Here is a 15705-nt window from a genome sequence, read left to right as displayed (position 1 = left end):
GAGGCCACACATGAAAGTACATACAGCCTGAGTGAGCTTAGGAAGTAGAGGGATGAAAAGAGTTTACACAGTGTTTATTTGGTGCATTGATGGAAAGTGCTCCCATCAACCTTTCACCATAGTTTTATACTTTAAACATCCAAAATGTTAATCAAAGCAATTAGGACATGAGTTAACAACAATAACCTTAAATGTTCCACTCTCGAACCGTTTTTTGTCGTCCACATCGTCAGCGTTGTGTTTTTGTGCATTGCAGCACTCAACGCTGCCGTCTATTTTGGGGAAGAGATGCCCTGTTCAACTCCACAATGAGCAGCATCAACAGTCTCTTCAGGGGCTCTTGAGCTTGACCAGAGGAGCTCTCTACGGGGAACGGACATACATTATTCATTTCTATGCTTAGTTAGCATTCATTCAGACACCACCTTCTCGTGTTGGCTCTCTGGGTGAAACCCATTAACAGGAAAAGCTTGACGTACTGTAATTACACTTAACTGGAGAGCACTACATGGTCTCTGGGAATACTTCTCACTCATGTTCAAGCTCCCATCCCTAGTGATACCAACAATATATCATATTCCAGATGTATGACTGCTAGAAAACGTGACATAAAAGTGAAAAGCTGGTTCAGTAAATCATACCAATGTGATTCTCCAAATGAAATCCACAACCTGCATTTCACAGTATGTTACATAACTCTTGTCCAGTACAGTTTACATGTCCACAAGTGTTCCAAGGTAACCCTGACAACAGTGGCTAATCTGATAGGATCCTGATGCCTTAAGTGAGTTAGTGGGTGTGAGGCTGTGCTAACCACATTTGTTGGTTTCCTGTTTGGGCAGAATTATATCAAAGTGATAAGTGCTGCAAGTAACAAAGGGGTGGATCCGTACTGGTGGTAATGGTAAATTGTACATGGACTTTGTACAGTCACACAAAGTGCTGGACATTTTTACACATGTTTTTAAACTAAGTAACCTTTTATGACTTAATTGAAAGTGGCGAAACATGTTCAGTTCAGCTAAAACAAGAAGAACTTTTCTTTTGAAGTGAATTATATGGATTGTCATCATCAATTAGCTCTTTTAGTTTTTTTGTGCATTGTTCAACAATGTTAGCTTTGTTAGTCACTAACACGACTAGTTCACACACTTTATTCTTAAGATGTATTGGTGCCTTTGACTCTTGTTTTTTACGTGCCTGCAAACCATATTACATAACATTCAGTTATCTAAGATGGGAGATTAAATAAAAGTGAATGATGTAACACAGCTAGGAACGATACGTTCCTCCATTTTGGACTTTCTGGGTCTCTGTCCCTTAAACATCACCCCCAGGAAAGATGCTGGGCTGCGAATCAATCTTGCTGTATTGCCAACCAAAGTAATTCCAACTTCGACTGACACATACTGACCCAAAGGTCATTCTTCCTAGCTTGTATGACATGGCTGAAAAACAATGAATACATTTGTCTAAGCGGTACAAACTCCAACATGACCATGTTTAGACCAGTAACATTGAGAATTACGTGTGAATTAGATGTTAGGAGTGGGGGAGTACATTACAAGCTAATTTAACAAGTAGTAGTGGTACTGCGATCTATGTTAACCTGATACAAATGTCCTCAAGTTAGGATGTATCAATAAAATAGAGTTTGAGCAGAAGTCCAGTTGTTGCAGTGTGGTGGGTAGTCGTCATACATTTATCACCAAAGGGACTATCTACCCTCATTTTGCATTTAGCAGGTGTTAATCTGAACCTGCTTAAAACCTTATCAAAGTAGTTTTGGTTGCCTTGACCATAAATCTGACAAATCTAGAAAAAAATTATTAATTTTATTAATTGTTATATGTCGGCAATGAGAAAGACACGCAACTTCTTCCTGGTGACAGCTAGGATTTGATCCAGCTCCCATTAACAGGATTAGAGAAAATGGATGAATGGATAATCATATCATTTTAAATTGCACTAAAAACAATGTGAAGTGATCAAATCATTTATGTTTGAAGAACATATATTTCAAAGGCAACACTAAACATTTTGTCTTCTAGGTTTAAAACGTTTTTATTTATTAAATTGAACTTGTTACCACTTTACTACCAAACAGGGCAGTACTGTATGTTATTATGATTCAAAATCAGAAGAGCGATACCCTGTTAAAGCTACCACCCCTTTAACCATTAGGCAATGTTTTGAGTCACTTTAACTTTTTCTCGCTTCTCAGGCTCATTTGACCTCTGTGCTCCAGATTAGAACCAACGCTACATGTCAAGCTCCTCATTAGACACTGCAAAAGTGAACACAAGGCTTTGATCACACATGAAAAATATCCTTAACAATTAAAACTTTAAAAAATGTAGTTGAGAAATTTCACAAAAAGAAAAAACAGGGTGGGTTTAAGCCAAGATTAGACAGCCAAGGTTAGTATTGCTCTATCTATCCACTTGTGTGTGTGTGTGTGTGTGTGTGTGTGTGTGTGTGTGTGTGTGTGTGTGTGATGCATGCTCACATGTGCTGGTGAGATCACACTGAGGTTCAAGTTCAGGGCTACTTTAGTAGGAAATGTTAGAAAGGTTAGACAGTAGTGATAAGAAACACATGTGAAGAGACAATTTAGAAAAGCATGAATAATATCTTACCTTTTGACTTTTTTCATTATTTTCTAATGCATGTCGCATTTTATATACCCAAAGTCTCTTGAAGACACTCGTGAGAGTATAGGCAAGAACATGTTTGTATAGTCAGAGTGTGTGTGTGTGTGTGTGTGTGTGTGTGTTTGATAGGTGGGGGTGAGACATGTCTCTTACAGATGTGAGAAAACAACCATATCTCTCAGAGTAGATGTGTCGACAGCCTAATTGGCAGAATACAATTATTGAGGCAACTTAATGCTTATTAATGAGATGAGTTGAAGGAAACTGTGCAACTGTGGGAAAGCAGGTTTCCTCTGCTCTCCACACACACAAAAGGCCGGAGTGTGTCTGCGTTTGCTGCTCGTAAGGATGTACAGACGGGTGAACTCTCGCTCATGCTCTGTTTCTCTCTCTTCATTTGTCAGGGTTGCCATGGCAACGAAGGAGGCTCGCCTCGGCCACCCATAATTTCTAGAGAGCCTGTCTGCGTGTGACACGTCCTTTTCAGCTCTGCATTGTTTGGATGCTGATTTACGTGTGTTTGTTGCTCTTTACCACCACCTCCTCCACACCTCCAGCAGCGGCGGCGGCAAACTTTTAAGGGATTGGTGCATCCGACACCTAAAACAGCCTGTTGAAGTTTTGTTGGTGGGTTTAATTGAATTGATACAGATTGAAAGTCCTCACCTGGTTTGAAACTGTTTTCCAAGAAGTACAAAGAGTATTTGTCAGTAATGAACTTGCCATTATGGATTTATTTGTTATTTTCCTCTCTGAGCAAAGCCACATTGCTTTTTCTTTATTGAAACAGTTCTTATTTCCCAAACAGCCCATCCCACTTCCCTCCCAGGAGGCGTTCCTACAACACCAATTTATCCAATCACAGTCCAGCCCTTTACCCCATCCCTTTGTGATCAGCCTGTTGAGGACCATTTGTGTTAATGTTTTTTTTTTTTTTTTACTTTTTTTTTGCTACCCCTCATTGAGACACTTGAGCCTGTAGCAGATGGAAAGATTGTAGTGGGGGCAAAGTAAGTGAGCAGCAGGGAGAGAGAGAGAAAGAGAGAGAATTGGAAGAAGCCATGCAGAGAGTGAGGCAGCCCAGCAACGATGCTTGATGAACTGAACCGGTGACCACCAGAAAGCCTTTCTTTCACTTTGACTAAGCCCTAGAAAGACTAAGGAGTCAAACGGGACTGCCCTGAGCTAACGGACCAAGACAAGCCTGGGACAAGGACAGAAAAAGAAAGCACGAGTTATAGACGAGGACAAAGAAGGGAGTTCTACAGATGAGAGTTAAAGCAGAGCAGCAGAACATGTACAGAGGGACCAGATAGTAAAAGGAAAAGTGAAACAAGTAACAGGATTGCTACAGGTGTGTCCACAAAGAGTGCTTAAAGAAAGTCATCTGAACAGATCTGCAGAGGGACAAAGAACAAGTTCAGAGAGAAGCAGAAAAACAGAACTAGATAAGGATGGCCAATTCAGGTCTCCAGTTGTTGGGTTATTTCTTGGCGTTGGGTGGATGGATCGGCATCATCTCCACCACTGCCTTGCCGCAATGGAAGCAGTCTTCGTATGCTGGCGATGCCATCATCACAGCCGTGGGTCTGTACGAGGGGCTGTGGATGAGCTGTGCCTCACAGAGTACAGGACAGGTGCAGTGCAAGATCTTTGACTCCATGCTCTCGCTGGACAGTGAGTACGATGTTTGAGTTTGGTTCTGACACTCACAACTTGTGGTCCTCCCCGATCAGAAGTTTTTATTGAAATTCTATTTGGTACACGGATTATATGATCATTATATGATTATACGATTTTTCTTTTTTAAAGTTGATGAGTGTTGATGAGAATATTTTATTTGAAGTATAATATAATTAAGGAAATATGTAAACTCCTTAGGGATTGGGTTGAATATGGGACAACTGTGTAGCTGATTAAGTGATATTCATTGGATCATTTCTCAAATGATGGAAAGGCACAATTAAAACTCAAGTAAGCCAATAATCTGCCCTTAATGCATCACTAAGAAAGGTTTCTTTAATCCTTAATGACTGTCTCTGCTTCCCACTTTATTCTCACATTCTCAAATTTCTTTCATGACTGCTCTCATTTAATTCTCTTTTAAATTAGCCTTTTTGATAATGCAGTTCTGGGTCAGTTTTCATCTGGCAGGATGACAAAAATGTTGTAATACAAATGGCAACAGTTGTTGTTGCTAGCATTAATTTGCCTACATTTGTGAGGCAGCAGCAAAACAGAAGGAAAACAAATCCCCAATGGGTCTCTGTAACTGCGATGCATTAGAAGCAGTAAATCTCACTTTAAACACTGCTGTTTGCCTCTTTAATGAAGTTCAATTGGGTCTTAAAACTCCAAAACATCACGAAACGTAATGTGTAAGGAGGAGTGGGAGGTGGTGAGGAATGTGGGATTCAAACCTGATTATGAGCCCCCTGTCATCGCCAATCTGTAAGCAGGATCTAGTGACTCATAATTAATGGCACACAGATTATACTGTATGAAACCATCCATCTCCTGTCTGCTTAAATCATCCTATTAGAGATTCTAATGAAACCCTACGGGGGGGGGGGGTCTTGGTCAAAAGTTATTTTCACTAAACAATTGAGTACTTTGTAGTTTGTCTGTTTTTCTCTGCGGTTCGAGGCCAATGTGCTTATGATTAATGCTGTCGCACACTTTGTCTTGGAGCAACAAACAAGGCACTTTGCAAACATTTTGGTGTCTTGGTAAGTCATTGTATCCAAACACTTTCTGTGGCACGCTGTGTGATGGGGTGCCCTGAACTGATCTCCCATCTCCTTTGGTTCATTGCAGCAATGAGAACAGTGTTATTGTCCTTGTGGATGAATAGAGGCTGTTAGGAGAAGAAAGGGGCAGTGTTGAGCCAAACACCAGAGATATTCCCAGAATGTGTTCTGTCTTCCCCACACGCGCACATTGTTCTATTTGTCCACACACACCAATCAGTGCAAGACAAACACTGAAGGAAATGTTTCCAAAGAGTTAACCATATGTTAATTCTGAATGAACACTGAGCTGAAAATTTTAAACCAAGAATTCTTGATTGAATTATTCAGCTGTTGCTCCAGACAGATTGCGAAACGGAGCAATTAAGCTTCCAAACGTCTCCAAGATCAGAAAAGGCACTGCAGGTCTGTACCCTGATTAAACACCCTTCTCGTCTTGGTTTGGTCTAAAAAACTCTCCTCCCAGCTTACATTCGCAGCAGGATGCAGCATGTGATGGTGGGTATAATTGTTCACCAGACTGTGCAGTTCTCCACTGATGTGGTCAAGCGACCGTGGTGGAAACTGCTGGATCAGCTGCAGGTTAACTGAACATTCTGTTCAAAAAGGAGACAAGGGTCAGGAGAAAATACAGCTGGGACAGCTGTTAGTGGCTGTTATTGTCAGATGAGTGAGATTGGTGGTGCTGAAAAGGACAGTTCTTGAAAAGCAGATACATCTGAGCAATAGAGACACTTTGACCCGCCCCAGAAATGTTAAAGAAGAACTTACAAAAAGTATCATATTTTACACTAAAACTAACACTATATTACTTTTACTTAGGCTCCAGTGGGCAACACTGTTGGAGACATATTTAAAAAATGTTTCCTCACATTGTCGGATTTTCTACAACTTTGTATAGAGGCAATTCAGACAATGAAGAAACACGTCAGCAAATGGAGACGTGGGCTTTTTTGATTGATTTTAGACAACAGGGGACATCTACCGCACAAACGAACAAGCTAATCCATGTTGCAGACCACAGATGAGTAGAGGCAAATCATTTTTGGATTTAGAATCTTTACAGGGATTGTAGAAAACACTGATAAGTAAAAAAAAACAGAAAAAAAAGCCAAGATTATAGTTGTTTTAATCTGCTCACTAATCTGTGTATGGACAATAATGGAGCTCTGTGGAACAGAGGAACAACTTATTGTATATCAGACTAATTGCACTCAGTAGGATGAATCAAGTGTTGGTTTTAACTTTTTATCCCTTTCTTGGCAATAAGAAAAATTCTTCTTGTTTAATGCTTGAAAGTATCTGCATCTGACGTGTATCTGCAGTGTCATGAGTTAGTTTTAGGAGTTTGGTCTGGATGAGTTGGCATAAGTGGCAACACTTAAAAGTGAACCTACTAACTTAAAATTAATGTTTTTTTTCCAAATACAGTAAAGTAATATTAGTAAGACGGTTGAGTAAAGTGAGTACATGCTTTGAGATTGTTGACAACAGACTGCAAAGGGACTAGCGCTGTCAAATGTGAGTGTAGTCTTATAGTTAGTAGAGAGTGGGAAAACAGATATTACGTATGAAAGAGTCACTAGTGACTTCACAATGGGATCTCACTGTGCCTACGCGCACACCGGCAAGCACACGCACTCACTGAAAGCTTGTGGCTGGCACTGCCAACCTTGGCACTGGATAGAGAGGGCCGAGTGGGTGAGCCAGCCCACCCTCACCTCCCTCCTTCCCTTTTAGACTCTCCTTCACCCCAAAGACCCCCCAAATGCCCTTCTGGTTTGTCACCGACTGAAGCCGGTCAGAGCGGTGTCATTTAGAACAGGCCTTAACCCCCCACACATATCAGAAGAAAAGAGGAATGTACAGAGTAGATGAAAGAAGGGAAAAAAATCAAACCCCTCTCTGTTGAGAACCATCCAGACAATCCATCAAAAGGTGCTCTGGAGCCATAAATCAGACTTCAAAGATTGTTCCATCCACATAAGTCCCTTCTGATCAGCTTCAGAAATGCTACTTCAGTGCCGCACTATGAATGATGGGGTGTGTATTTCTGCCACAATGAAAAATGGTAACTTTAGGTTCCTGTTCATGCTGTTGCTTTTTGAAGGTATTTTATTGTGACACATTCTTTCCTTTTCTAATTTCCAATGTAGTTTAGAGTGAAATGATCCTCTAAACTGTAGTTTGACTAAAAAATAAGGTTCACAAATTAATTTTTTTTTTCAGGATTTTGAGGATCGAGATAACATTGAAAAATCTATCCTATTCTGTCTTAGTTAGGGATGAAATATGGATAAAAGAACTTGAGGAAAATGTTAGTTTATAAATTTTTTAACATAAACTTGAAATGTCATTTTTCAACTTGGACACGGGAAAGTTAGTTGACAAATAAACTCTTTCACACATTTATTGAAGGGAAGTAAAGAGTACTCAGCACTGCCTTTGTTTTTCTGCTTCAGACTGTTCAATGCTTTGTTGTACTTGTACTGCTTGTTCTGTCTTGTGGTACATAAACACTGGTAAACAAGTCATTGTTATTTGAGGTTTATGGACATGGTCTTGGCTGCTAAACCCGTCCAAAAACCTCCGGTATGTTAAGTGGGATGTTAATTTAAATATGTTAAGTACCCTATTGTCAGATCTTTAAGATATCAGAGTTAGGGAATTGGAATTTGCATGTTTCCGATTGGTGGTACGATTTCTCCAAACCCCTTTTTGCCAGTATTTTGACAGTATCATTATACTGCTTTCGCACGGCTGTTTTCAGTAGTGTCCGATCACTGTTGTGACTGCCCCATAAAAACAATCTTACTTTGTGACAAAAGTCACATTAATCCCACTGTGTGAAACATGTAAAGCAGGCCGTCCTACAGCTGCTTTGTGTGAGAGAGCTGTGTATCTCATGTGTATTCAACCTACAGTAGTGCTGTGTGTAGATATTGTGTTCTCGCAAGTGTGTGTAAATATGTGTAAATATGTTCCTCCCACTAAGTTATGTTTTTGCTGAGGCCTGTGTGGGTAGTACAATACATTTTTGAGGAGGCAAAACCACAGTGGAAGGGTCTGGAGAGGATTTGAAAGATAATTTAAGGTCCCAAAAGCTTGGCCAAGAAAGTCACCTCTGGACAACATAAAGTTAGAATTACCCCGCTTTGGAAAGTAGGACAGTGCTGGACTCTCCCTAATGAGCTTTCTGTCGTAAACGCATGTGGTCTCCCATCAATCCTGCGCGGCTTATGTAGCTTAATTCCCTTATAATTATCACTTTTATGTCAAGAAATGTCTGTGTTTATTCCAAGTTATGGACTGGAAGACCTCTCAACTGCTTTCTTTTTTTTTTCCTCCCCCTATCTTTCTTCTCATCTATTGAATGATTCACCACGCTGTGCTCCCCTGTGCGGGCCATGCCTCCTCCTTTCCTCTTCCTTTATCTAGTCCACATCCAGACATGCCGGGCACTTATGGTGGTATCAGTACTGCTGGGCTTTATTGGCATCATCGTCAGCGTGGTGGGCATGAAGTGCACTAAGGTGGGAGATAACAACCCAGTCACCAAGACCCGCATCGCTGTGACCGGAGGGGCTCTTTTCCTGCTCGCAGGTGTGACTTCTACTGTGTTCCGTTAAGGCTTTGCTTAGTTTACCAATTATTCTCCATCATCTGCTGCAATCAGGTCATTTAGTATGAGTGGTTTGACATTTTTCTCGCCGCAATCTCTCACCAGGAGTCTTCTGGGTAATTAGAGTTCCTGCTGTAAACAGGAAGTGGTCAGTTTAGAGGCATTAGTTGTTGACCTCAGACATTACCATAAGCCCAGAGGAGACTATTATCTAAGCAAGGCTTCCCCAATTCATTTTTCTTCTGTGGTAGATACAACATTAGTGTTAGCGATTCATTGGGAGAGAAGAAATAATAAACTCTTATGAATCTTTTCCCTCTCCACAGGTCTATGTACATTGGTGTCTGTGTCCTGGTATGCCACTCAGGTGTCCTATCAGTTCTTTAACCCCAATACACCGCCCAATGCCAGGTACTGTTTATACATCAACTGACGCTGAACTCCTTTCTTGAGCAAGTGCAAAACTTCATCTAAAGTCACATAGGAGATTATAGTTTTTTGTATTACTTTACTTAAGACCAGAATATTGTAGTTTTTCAATGCAGTAAAAAAAATATGATATCAAAGTCTAAGGTGAAGTATGACTAATAATGTAATATGGGAGCTATAAATTAAGATTTACCGTCAGTCAAAGAAATTGTGCTTGATGGTAAATCTGCTATCACTACCAGCTTCATTTGAAATATTGTTCTGTATCTAATGAGGACATCATCCTCTAATAAATTACTAGGTAAATGACCAGCATAAACGTTTTACTGTGGGGCGATGCCAAAAAAGCTGTAGTGAATTTTGAGTCCAGTGTAAAACAAGTGCTTAGTTGTAAGAAGATGTCCGTCATGAGATGTCAGTTATGTGAGACATCAGTAATTTAACATTACTCAACACTAATTTCTTTGTGCATAACCTTAACCAAATTGCTATGTTTCAGTTCTTCGTGTTTTTGACTGTTTAAGGCAAAAATAGTGTGAAACTTTTGGTACCATTTTACGCAGGGGTATCTGTTATTGTAGTGCCCGTATCCCTATGTGAGGAGCGCTGGTTCAATGGTCCAACTGGTATGAGAGGTTAGGGACAAACAATATGGATGTTAAGGTTGGGGGAGTTGTTGGCAACTGTGTCACATTTGTTTGAGTCACTGTAGCAAAAAAGACTTAGAGAGGTGGAAAATGGAACTGATCACAGAACACCAGTCACCAAAAAAAAAAAAAACCAAGGCTGGCTACGTATGATTTTTTACATCTTGAGGAAGAAATTGCCATCCATGTCTTGATATCCCAGAGACAACCAGTGACTCCTTGTAGTGGAAAGGAACGCTAGAGGCTTTAGTGTCAGTACAACACACATTATAACAAATCTTTCACTGCAGCCGAGTCTCCAAAATTGTAACTTGGTGTCTACAGTTGCTTGAACTTGGGGAGCTAATGTCTGTAACTGTTAACTTTTTTAATTTGTGGTGTAGGTATCAAAATAACTTGGCTCAATCCAAATTACTTTCAGATGATGCCCCTTATTACAGTTGGCTTAACCACAGAAAGTGTGTAGTGACTGGTTTAATAGTTGCCATGTTTTCCATGTGATAGTATTATAAATAGTATTATAAATTTATAGTGTTAAATTAAGGATTTTTAGGCCTCTGCTTTTTTTTCAAACAACTGCTTTAGGTCTCAGCGAATTCATGATGCAAATGACATTTTCTCCCCCATTTTCCGTGCAGGTATGAGTTTGGCTCGGCCCTGTTTGTGGGCTGGGCGGCGGCCAGCCTGACAGTACTGGGTGGCTCCTTGCTGTGCTGCTCCTGCTCTAAAGAAGACATACGAGGACAGCAGTACTACCGTCAATCACAGCCTTCCACAGCCAGGGAGTACGTGTAAACCCTTCCCCCTTCCAGCAGCCACCCAAACAGAGAGCAGAGGACACGCTTGGTACCACCCCCTTTTACACAGATTCTGCCTGCTAAAATAAAACCTAAAGACTATCATACACTGACATTCACAAGTCCTCATATGTTTACAACATCCGTTTGTGGCTAAAGAAGCTGCAAACTTAAATTATTTGTGAACTGACAACCTACACATTCCATGTCATTCAGCTTCTCTATTTACTGATTAGCATGTACTGTCAATAGAACCTTTCATGTGTCTTGATGTTATTATTTCATAAACTATTGAACATGTTTAGATCTGACCCAAAACAATAATCTGCATTCACACACATGGATACAAGTTGGCTGTGGCCGGGATCTGGCAAATATGTAGATCTGGGGGGTGTGTTGAGTTGAACTTTAAATTTACATCCTCGGCTCCAACTGGACTGGAGTTATCTGACATATCGGCCAGCACCAAAAAAAAAAAAAAACCCACAAAGATGGTGGCAATTTGTTTTTTCAAGTCACTGACAAGGAATGACAACTGCTTCTTGCCCAGGCTTCTGATCTTGTCTGTGTGTGTAAGTCACCTATTTTCCAGAGAGTTGAAGGAAACCAAATATATATATGTTTGGTTAGAACAGTAAATCTAAAGGCAATACTTAGGATCACAGCAGATATCTATAGAGACTGGATATCTGCTAAATGCTGCAAAACTCAATGAACTTGGATTAGCATGTCCTATGCCTTCTGCTTGGAGCTGCCTCTGTGTTTTGCCTCCATATTGCTATGTGTATTCACACTCTAATGGTGTAGTTAGGTTGTGTAAAGGGAGCAAACAAACCACTATATAAAAGTGTGGAAACATTACAGAGCAGCTCCTCTGCTGTTGTGGGAGATACAGAAGTTGGCTTGTACAGTCTCACCTGGGAAAATGGGTCAGTTAGGGTCATGATCACCAAGGACACTGATTTCACCTGCACCAGACGTAAAGCACAGCTGCAGGTAAATAGAGGACAAAAGGCAAAGACAACTTCAGTAGAAAACCCACGTAAACCTCTCATGAGGACATTATACAAAGAACAACGGCTGCCACAAAACCTCCTGATGGGGCCTTTCCAATGTGTAGCTACTAGTATGGCCCTGCAATGAAATCCGCGTAATCTTTCTGGTCACCAGGAATAAAAGACAAAATGAGGAGGACTAATGACAGGAAGCTGTTTATTTGGGGGAGGGGCTCCCCCAGAGCCATGGATCCCAATTGTTACCCTTTAAAAGAAGAGAGCCCATCTTTTCTCATTGCATGACCTTGTTTTTGTACAGGGTCTCTAAATATAGTAATAATTACAACATCATTTACACAAAAACCAACAAGCAGGTGTATGTAGTGCTCTGTGTAATCTCGGCCACAGGCATCCTTTTTGTTAACAGCTGAAGCTCCTCACTTGAAAATAAGGTACAATCATCTGCAAACTGCAGAAGTGGAGGTGAAGTGTAAGCGAAAGGTGTCTGCTTGGTTTGTACTGAATATGGATGCTGTTAATGATCAGTTCACCATTTTACTTATCACTAAGAAAGAGGAGGTTCTCACATACAGTATTATCAATGTTCTACCACTATTGTTAAGAGAGCTATAACCAATCCAAAGCCTACGATATTAGGTTTTTCATGTACTGTAATAAATCTAATCTTAATCTGGATCATAAGCTAAGACATGATCGTACACATTTGTGTGACCATAATATAACACTAAGCTTAACAATGAGTTAATAATAAATAACGTACAGCACAGTTAGCTGTAAACTGACCATAAGCTTTCTGAAATCCACTACTCCCTGGGGATTAATCACCGTAAACATGTACGGCAATTTAAACCTTTTCCCCACATTGCTTTCATATCACTTTGCTCTCATTTGTGTTTCCAAAAGAGCTGGTCCTTCACCGTTCCTGATAGTAAAGCCTTTAACTTTTCTTAGAATTAATCCCAGTTCCCCCATTTCCCACTTTTATAGCGTTCCTTCTTGGTAGACACTTGTCTGTGGGGGGCTGTAATTATTCACCGATCGGGGGGAATTGTAATTCCCTGGGCCCTTTACCTAAAAGGGGATGTCAGGCGTCACGGGGTCTGTCAGAAGCAGCTGTGCTTTCAAAAGGAATTGCTCAACAACATGTTTAATAGAACTACCTGTAAATCTAGGTTGAAACATAAAGTAAAATACACAACATATGACAGAATAGTGCAATATATTGGGAATTACAGAGATTGATAGCACTCTATTATCTGTTTGTTAAACTTGAAGCTACATATTAGTAGCTTAGCATAGAATGAACATGAATGAAACCTGCCAGCTTTGGCCTGTCTTGAGGTAAAATACGAACATAATGTGACAGCTTTATTCTTGAGCTGTCGAAATGCTGCTAGGTGGAAATTTGTTGTGCTAAGCTAAGCTAACACCTAGCTTAGTTCAGACCAAGTTTCTTGTTGAGCTCTAACCCCCAAAACTCCTAAATCCTCCTTAAAACGATCTGATCAACTTCCCGCTAATATGAGTGAGCTACTTTAATTTAACCTTTAATTAGCTCGTCTTTGCTAACGTTCACTTGCGTTTAATCACTTACATGTTTCAATGACTGGCTAGCTGTGCTAACGTCTCTCCAGTCACGAAGAATTCCACTGCCTTTCCTAACACTTCATAGCTGTGGTAAGAATCTGACAGGTCTGATGTGTCTCTTATTTCTCCTCATGTCCTCTAATCCTGTTCTTCTTTGGCTGTCTTCTTCTCTCCTTTAATTCAGGGCAGAGTTGTTGAGTGAAACTAGTTTCCCTGACTGATCAGCCCCCGCCTTTTTATCGAGGACTGTCCGACTGTCCAACTACTGTCTTTTCCCCTCCTTTCTTCCTGTTTCCTCGTAGAACCCAAATAAGAACTTACAATAGAATGTTTCCCTTTCTTCAATAATGCGTCTGCACCTCATCAGTTTTAATGGGAACCAAGTTGTACTGTCACTCCAATTCCTTCACCTTCTGAGCCTTTACTGTAAATATGGACACTTAAAGGAAATGCGATCAGACCTTCTCTCTAAGAAGTGTGGTGGCTGCCTCCATTTCAACCTGCAACCCCTTTACTATGCCTCCCCAACCCCCCCCAACCCCCCTGCCCCATTATCGGCTGCAATTTAATGAGTTTTGTGGTTTGTTTGTGCTGACTTATGATTTCATTTATATCCTATGACCTCTGGGTGTTGTTGTATTTGTGTGTCTTGATTTTGGTTTTTTGTTTTCCTTAGCTGTGATTGTACTTTGACTGAAACGTGTCTTTTTCTCCCTTTTGAATTTCAGACCAAATGTTAAAAGTACCCCACCAGAGAAAAGGGAGCAGTACTTGTAGTTTGGGAGAGTCTTCTGGCCTTGCCATGGTTTAGATTCTGTCAACAGACCAAACCCTCTCACTGAGGAATTCAAAACAGACAGACCATTAGAGAAAATATTACAGCATACAGCATTATAAATTAGAGTTTTTGTTGAAGAAAAAGCAATTGTTTGGGAAAATTCTGAATAAAATTGTTATTGGAAAAGTTGGGGCATTGAGAACGGCGGCATTCTTGTCTTGTCTGTTTTGTTGACTTTGGGAGAGACAGTTGTTCAGGGTATGTTTTCTATAACATGTTAAAATGCCCAGGTGTAATATATGACCTATTCTATTGTTTTTTCTCTTTTTTTTTTTTTTTTGGCTACATATATAATGTTTTACTACAGTGCCTTATATATAACACATGTTCATGCACAAGTATGTTTTGGACTCCATGGATTCTTCAGTTTTCCATCCCATCTGAGGGATGTGTCTGCCAGCGGTTCTCTATGCCTTTTTCTATTGTTGGATTTCTAAAATTAAATGTGAAGCTACTCTACAGTACCACTTATGAAACAACAAAGTCATACATGTGATAGATCTTCCATACAGTGCCTTAGGTGACTGTTTTTAAAGAGCTGTGTGCCTGTTTTCAAGAAGCCTGGATTGAGGATATACCAGTACGCTCATTAGTTTTTGTTAAGTGCAACCATGATCTCGTGTGAATGACAGAGTATTTACTGGCTCTGAAGGATGTACTGTACTGCGTGACGTCTCCTGTACTAAGGAACAGCAGCTCACTGAGTGTTCAAATGCCCTTCTGATGCCCCGCATTCATTTACAATGTCATTCCTTTCTCTAATATTTACCTTTCATGTTGTGTATCATCTCATTTAGAGTATCTGTTTGTCTGTTTCTTTTAGAATAAAGCAAACACGGACATCAAAATGGTTCTGGCTTTGAGTCAGTGTTTTATCAGTTGTTTCCTAACTCTTCACCCTTGCCTGACTTCTCGCCCACTCTCCCCACTTGTTCCTCCGTTTCCAGCTCAAATACTTCTTTTGCACCCTGTTGTTCAATAATTGCAGACGTGGAATTTCACTTCTGCTCCACTGGACTGGACTCACAAAGTCAAATTGCTCACCACCTTTCAACTGACAACAAGGCTTGAAAATTCTTGTGTTAGTTTCAATCTGCGGGGACACAGTTTTTTGAACTTCAAAAACGTTATGTCCTACAAAGGGAGACCGTTAGAAAACATAATTTTATAGTTAATGTCCCATTAAAATTCCCCACAACAGCATAGTGTACAGTACATGTCTCAAAATTATTTGTCTCATCAGTTTTGCACTGATGCAGTAAATTTAGACCTCACTTCAATACTGCTAACTTCACTTTGCAGCTACGTAGCCAATAATCAGGACTCGAAGCAGAATCCACATTTACCAACAAATGTTTTTTACTC

General features: G+C 40.3%; 1 protein-coding gene across 2 annotated transcripts; it reads left to right on the top strand.

The window, feature by feature from the left end:
• The first annotated feature begins 3607 nt into the window (after positions 1-3607).
• On the top strand, positions 3608-15191 carry cldn19 (claudin 19). 2 transcript variants are annotated; one of them, XM_067505088.1, is made up of 5 exons: positions 3608-4331; positions 8843-9007; positions 9353-9437; positions 10741-10887; positions 14231-15191. In XM_067505088.1, exons 1-5 carry the CDS (start codon positions 4109-4111, stop codon positions 14277-14279), a joined length of 669 nt encoding a protein of 222 aa, XP_067361189.1. In that variant the 5' UTR covers positions 3608-4108; the 3' UTR covers positions 14280-15191. The 2 variants fall into 2 exon arrangements, with proteins under 2 accessions (XP_067361189.1, XP_067361190.1); XM_067505089.1 differs by having other exon boundaries at positions 3609-4331; positions 13687-15191.
• Positions 15192-15705: the final 514 nt, after the last annotated feature.

Source organism: Channa argus, chromosome 5 (genome assembly GCF_033026475.1).
Source record: "Channa argus isolate prfri chromosome 5, Channa argus male v1.0, whole genome shotgun sequence".
NCBI classification, from domain to species: Eukaryota; Metazoa; Chordata; class Actinopteri; order Anabantiformes; family Channidae; genus Channa; species Channa argus.
Note: the sequence above shows the minus strand (reverse complement) of the source record. Positions and strands in the feature narration are given on the sequence as shown.

Coding starts and splice junctions, on each gene's coding strand:
- cldn19 (XM_067505088.1), top strand. CDS start 4,109: ATGGCCAATTCAGGTCTCCAGTTGTTGGGTTATTTCTTGGCGTTGGGT. Junction 9,008..9,352: donor GGCTCTTTTCCTGCTCGCAG/GTGTGACTTCTA, acceptor CCCTCTCCACAG/GTCTATGTACATTGGTGTCT. Junction 10,888..14,230: donor CAGCCTTCCACAGCCAGGGA/GTACGTGTAAAC, acceptor TTTGAATTTCAG/ACCAAATGTTAAAAGTACCC.